This window comes from Benincasa hispida, chromosome 12 (assembly GCF_009727055.1).
Source record: "Benincasa hispida cultivar B227 chromosome 12, ASM972705v1, whole genome shotgun sequence".
NCBI classification, from domain to species: domain Eukaryota; kingdom Viridiplantae; phylum Streptophyta; class Magnoliopsida; order Cucurbitales; family Cucurbitaceae; genus Benincasa; species Benincasa hispida.
The window spans coordinates 46,410,942-46,418,015 of NC_052360.1; the positions used below are offsets into that span (position 1 = coordinate 46,410,942).

The 7,074-nt window shown below is 29.3% G+C and overlaps 1 protein-coding gene across 1 annotated transcript; it reads left to right on the forward strand.

Annotated features, from left to right (window-relative positions):
- Positions 1-1,969: 1,969 nt before the first annotated feature.
- Positions 1,970-3,679, forward strand: LOC120068515 (RING-H2 finger protein ATL52-like). Its single transcript, XM_039020311.1, has one exon. The coding sequence runs from the start codon at positions 2,244-2,246 to the stop codon at positions 3,333-3,335; it is 1,092 nt and encodes a 363-aa protein (XP_038876239.1). The 5' UTR covers positions 1,970-2,243; the 3' UTR covers positions 3,336-3,679.
- The last annotated feature ends 3,395 nt before the right edge of the window (positions 3,680-7,074 follow it).

The following is a 7,074-nucleotide window of genomic DNA, read 5'->3' on the forward strand; positions in this document are numbered from 1 at the left end:
TCCGACTACACCAAATTGACTTAAGAGGTAAGCACGACTAAGACTAGAAATGACTTCATATAGACTATATATCATTGTGGCATGTGTGCCGTGATCATTGTGCATGAGGAGATAAAGTAAATGAGCCACCTGTATTAGATGACTCTTTACTTTGGTACGACTCAATTACGAGAAGATATATCACACATGACTGTGCTTATTATTATTGCATGGTAAGAATTTTATTTTCTATTTTTTTCTCAATTATGTTGTATGAATATTATTTTATATTAATCTTTTTTTTTCATATAGAATAATTTTGTTCAAGATGTACAACAATATTCAGTGCAATATAATTTACCAGAGCTAGGTTCAATGTGTGATCAATGTATGGTAAGTGTAGAAGATATCATACAATAGACACGGAGACTTAATATTGTCGACACCGATAGAAGACTTGTTCATCGTAGACGATAACGACAATATGCCAAGGATATTCCAAAGCAAGACGTTGACCAAGAACCTCACATAGTTAAATGATCTTATTCCAATTTCTCCTGGACACTCATTAAGAGTTTAAGCAGACATCACAAGAGTATTATGCACATGATGGATTCTCATCTGTTGTCATCCAATAAGATATTGATTGAGGTAATTCATCAACAACACTTTGAAGTAATTGTACTTCATTGAGGGCGGCATGAGAGAAGACGACCACTATGAGGCACATGAGTTTCTATTGACTTGTAATTGATACCTTTAACTTTATATGTATTTTTCTTTAAATATAATTTTATTAATCATTTTTCATATTATGTGTCAAATTTATTAACATAAACATTAAAATTTTTAAAAAAAACTCGGGTACTGTACACGAGTTTCTATCATACTCATGTACCATGTACACATGTCTTGTACAGTTGGCCACATGTTGATTATCTATGTGGCAGTTGAGGTGGAGTCGTCTAGAAATTGTGTACTCAGTACATGATTTTTTCCAGCCACCCGTCTATCCCAAAATTGTCAATAGTTTCTCTTTCAACCCTAAATCAATATTTTATTTGTCTAATTACAACATTATTTTGGGAAAAACTTTTCCCAAGACCCTATTTTTGTTATTTAAAAAAAAAAACTATATTATTGTTGACAAAACCCCTTAATTTCATTCTTAAATTTCTTTATTATATTTCTATTATCTTTTTTCTATCCATGTTTTTAAAAATAAATCAAATTTGAAAACTAAAAATAAACGAAGTTGTAATTTTTTTTTTTTTTTTTTTGAGGATTTTGATTAAAAATAAAATAGAGCATAAATTTAAAAGACATAAAACTATAAACAGAACGTAATGATTATGAACACAACTCTCGCCCCTATTTTTGGTTCTTAGCTTTTAAAAGTTATATTTATTTTTTTACAAAATTTTTACCACGTTTTTTTTTTGTTCTGTTTTATTTATTTATTTTTTTAATTTTATTATTTAGAATATGACTTGATTTTTACATGGAGTAGTGTAAAAATATCAAATCGAACCTACATGAGTAACAAACAAGACCCAACAATCAAACTAGAATAATAGTAAAAGTAAAAGGAAGCCAAATAAATTCAAACCTAAAATCAATATAAAATAATTCAAAAATTAAAGTAGAACTCTTTTTAGTACACAGTAGATTATTATCAATATTTTTTTAAAAGCCTATTAGAGTTATAATATAGATTTAAAATTTATTAGCCAAATATTATTGTTTTACGACATAGCTGAACCTTTTCAGAGACCTCACATTTTGAAAAGGCGAAGAAGAGTCCTAAACTATTTAAAATAAATATATACCTAACACATCCAAGTATCTATTTAAATACTAAAAAAATTGTATTACATTAATTAAAAAAAAATTCCAGAAGAACTCATGTTCATTACTTCATTATTAATTTTCTAAAAAGAGGGAAAATATATATATATATATATATACATAATTATAATTATAATTATAAAAAGAGAGAATGTAAAAAAGAAAAAGAAAAAGAAAAAAGAACAACGGGAGAAAAAGAAAGAAAAAGTTAGAAGATAAGGCAAGAGACTTGTCTGTTCCCGAATCTCAGCCGCTCCTTTTTTTTTTTCTTTTTTCTTTTTTTCTCCCTCACTGAAATATAAACCTCTCCATAATTTTTTCCTCCACCGCCGTCCATTTCTCCGGCCCGCCGCCGCCCGTTTTAACCTCGAACACCTTCTCCAGCAACTCAAAGCTTCGAAAGATCTCCTTCCTCTATGGACTCCGTCGGAATCCCCGATTCCTCTCCGCCGTTCAATTCCTTCTTCAAAGACTGTTCTCAAGAAATTTGCTCAGCTTTCTGTCCACAGTGGTGCGCCTTCACGTTCCCGCCGCCGCCGCCTCTCTTCGGCCTTGACGACAGCGACGATTCCGGTACGTTCTTCTCACCTCTTATAGTCGCAGTGATCGGGATCTTAGCTAGCGCGTTTGTTTTAGTCACTTACTACGCGATCGTTTCGAAATACTGCCGGCGGAGAGTCGACGATAGTGGCGGAGCTGGACCGGGAGAGGATTTTGAGGCGGATCGAGTGGTTAACGATACGCGGCAGTCCAGTGCGGGACCGGGATTGGATGAGGCACTGATCAAATCAATCTCGATTTACAAGTTCAAGAAGGGCGAAGGATTGATCGAAGGAAGCGATTGCTCTGTTTGTTTGAGTGAATTTCAAGAAAACGAGAGTTTGCGATTGTTGCCTAAATGTAATCACGCTTTTCATCTCACTTGTATTGATACTTGGTTGAAATCTAGTTCGAGTTGTCCTCTCTGTCGCTGCAATATCGCATCGACGAATCCTCCGCCGCCGTCCGTGACGGCGCTAGGTTACCGCCATAGTAGCGACGCGGTCGTTGTCGTCGTTCAAGATTTGTCCGAAAACGTAAGCCAGGAGGCCGTCGTGGTCGAAATCGTAACCGATTCAACACATCCAGATCAAGAAAGTCCAAATCGAAATCCACATCCGCAGATTTCCGATCAAGGAAACGGAAGAACAGAGGGAAGAGGAGAAGAATCTGTCGGTTCGATTAGGACAGTTTCAGAGGATCATCAGTCGTCTCCATATCCAAATCGAAATCTCTCTGTTGCAGATATACTGAGTATCAACCACGAAGAAGACGACGAGGTTGAAGCTATGGATTCGCCAATGGCGGCGGCCGGTAGTGGTCCATCAAACGGCAACGGGAAAGAAACGGAAAAATCCAGAAACAGAAACGGCGGCGTTTTGAATTCCGCTGTGAGAATGTCGATTTCATCTGGAATTTTTTCTTTCGCAAGGTATGCAAAAGGGAAGAGTTCGAATTCACCAATTTGACGTCAAAAAAAAAAATCAAAAAATCAAAAAATCAAAAAATCAAAAACAAAAATCATTTGGCGAAGATCAATGAAGAAACATTTTTTCTTTTTTTCTTTTTTTTTCAAAGTCAAGATTGTCGGTTTGGACGGTTCTGATTGAGCCTATCTGGCAATTTTCGAAACTTAATAGTTAAATCTTAATGATAATAGAGTACTAAAGTTAAAGGCTATTGTAATTAAAGGCCTTTAATCCTCCTATAGATATGAAAATTGATCTCTCCAATTATACTAATTGGATTTGTGTTTTACCAATTTTGTTTTGAGTTTATAGTTAAAAGTGTGTATTATTATTGAAGTGAGGAATTGAACTTCGACTTTAAATATGGTAATTAGTAGGGGCGAATGTGCCCATCAACTTTATGCTCTCTCTCTATGTAACTAATATAGTATCAAAATCACTAGTTAGGAAATTTGCCTTCTAGCCTTCTCTAGACCAAGTTTAAGTTTCACTCATTATATTTATTTTTACTAAATTATATAAAACCTTCTGTTAATAAGATTTTTGGACTGCACTGGTAATAAATATTTTCTTCTCATATGCAATTATTGTAAAATAAAGACAAGTTTCTCGTTTAGATATGCAATTGAGCGAGTTCCAATGTTGATAGATTAAAAAAGAAAAGTGTTATATTTTTTAATTGAAAATTTAAAATCCAAAGAAACCTAATTAAAGTCCTATTTGGTAATCATTTTATTTTTTGTTTTTAAAAATTAAGCTTATTTCCTCTCGATTTTTTCTTATTGTTTACATTTTTATTAAGTAAAAGAGTTGAATTCTTAGTAAAATTTAAAAAACAAAAATAGGTTTTAAAACTACTTTTTCCAGTTTTCAAAAGTTGTCTTGGTTTGAAAACAATGGTAAAAATTAGTTGACAAAACAAGAAATTTAGGGTCCTTTTGTAACTGTTTTGTTTTATATTTTATATTTATAAAATTAAGCTTATTTTCTCCTTATTACGTACAATAATTTGTATTTTTCTTAAGTACAATAGTTGAATTTTTAGTCAAATTCTAATGATGAAAACAAGTTTTTAAAAGATTTTTTTTTCGTTTTCAAATTTTGATTTGGTCTTAGTGGAGATGAAAGTAGATAAAAAATGAAGAAATTTGGAGATAAAAATAGTACTATAAACTTAATTTTCAAAACAAAAAGTCAATAGTCGCTCAACTAAATTTTAGTGATGGATTTAATTTTCAAAAATTAAAAATAAAAAAATCAAATGATTACCAAATTTCTTAAATTATTTTTTTACAAAATCATGAAGTTACCATACAATGTCAAATCAATGGATTATCTACTCGCAATTTAATTAATTGATTTCTTAAAAATAAATTGATTAATTGATTATTTTACCCATTTATAAAACCAAATACAATATTAAATAGAAACTAAAAACTAATGATTGGTACTTACCATTATTGATTGCAATTTTTATAGTAATGTTACAAATAAAAGTACAAGAATCCAAATGATTAAAAGTAGAAATTCTAGAATAGTAATTTGAATTTAAAAATATAAATAATAAAAAAATTGATATTTGACAATGACTTCAAATAGTTGGTAGAACACTTTACCAAAGTTGCAAAAAAACAAGGATCCTGTTAATGGGGTTTTGAGTTGGTTGGTATGTGAACTTTGAAACTTTATGTAAGCTTTACTAAACCCCACCTCATTGTCTTTGCTTCTTAGACAATAAATTGAAGAGAATCATATACCTCATTAACTTTCTATTTTTATATCAAATTACATTAGTATAGTATACCTTAATTTTGTTTTACATTCAAATTATAGGCTTAATTTTTATTATTTAGCTTTACCTATTCATATCATTTTTTCAATTTCAAAATTATTTAAAAAATAAAATTTACGTCACACGTAAAGTGGGAAGACCTGAACGTACAATATTTTATGTCAGCTACAATGTATGATGCCATAATATTAGGTCAGTAGTAATTAAAGTGTCAATTTTTATTTTGAAGAAAATACATGGTGAAATTTATTTTTTAAAAAAAGAAAAAAGAAGGCTAAATATATTTTTTTTAATTTTTATTTTATAAAATGTAAAAGGAATAGCTTTGAGAATAGAAATAAAACTTAAATAGAAAAGCAAGAAGAATACATTTAAATTGGAATAAGAAAAAGTAAAACTTAAAAATGAAAGGAGAGAATCTGTCAAAGAATTGGGGAAAAAGAATCTAAAAGATAAATATTAAAAAATGAATGAGTTGCAAATTACAATTCAAGGTATAAGAAAAAAAAAAATGAAAAGGTGAATATTTTAACTTGAGTGGGAAGACTATAGGGTGTATTTTAAACATATTTTAAAAAAAAAAATTTTAAAAAATCTGATAATTTTTCATTAGTTAATCCAAATAGATTTCATATTAATAATCTGCATATTAAAAAAGAAAATATTAAATCCAGTTTGGTTATCATTTTATTTTTTATTTTTGATTTTTGAAATTTGGGCTTATTTTTCTCTAGCCCATTTGAAAAAAAAAATTGAAAACTTTTTTTTTGTTTAGTTTTCAAATTTTGACTTTGATTTGAAAACACTTCTAAGAACAGGTTTTGGGGAATGATTTTCAAATTATTAAATCATTTTTATCATTTTCAAAATCACTCTAAAACATATTTTTAGTATTCAAAATCAATTTTGACCATTGTATTAAAATTGCATTTAAAGTGTAAATTACACATTAAATTGATTTTGCGTGATTAAACGTGTGTTTTGGAGTAATTTTGAACATGACTAAAATGATTTTCACAATTTCAAAATCTCTCTCGAACATACATTTAAATACTGATAACAAACACATAAAAAACAATAGATAGAAATAATGTTGATAGACTTAATTTTTAAAAAAATCGAAGATCAAATAGTTTTCAAATGGTTTCGGAAATCAAGATTAAAGTGTAGGTTTTTGTAATAATTTAATCCTTAAAGTATTAAATTTAATATATTATAGATAAGAAAATTTTGAAAAAATGGGACCATGGCATCAAGTTGAGTCAATGATGATGTTTTAAAATAATCAAATTTTATAATATTTTAGGATTGGCCTTGTGCCAAGAAATTTGAATGCCTTCAATGAGAATTTGATGGGACATGTCAATTAAATCATTTTTTGTGTTAGTTGAACAACATCTAAAGTAAAGAATATAATTCCAAGGAAAACACTTTTATGATCATTGTCATAAATGATTTAACCCATTCTAATATACTTACTCTGATATATTTCGATTTAACTCAATTGAATTAAAGTATATATTTCGACTAATATATATACACACAATAACCAACATCTCGTTAAATGACGACATAAAAAGTGTAAATTTATTTGATTTTTATTTTTTGTTTTTTAATTTTTGAGAATTGAATCTATGAACATAGTTCTTCTCATCTATTTTCTAAAATACTTTAAAAAAAAATCAAACTAAAGTTTTGAAAACTAAAAACAATGCTTGAAAAGATAACATATAGTTTTATGTGACTTTTTTTAAGTATAGAAATTTGAACCACAGATCTTTTGGTCGTTTCACTCGTTAGTAGGAGCATAAATGAGTTAGGCCGAGTCGATTCGACCTGACTTGGTTCGATTTGTATTGAAAAAAAAATCGATCTGACTCGATCCAGTTTGTTTCGGTCTAGAGCGGGTCGGAGTGTTTTTTTGTTTTTTAAATAGAGAGATAATGA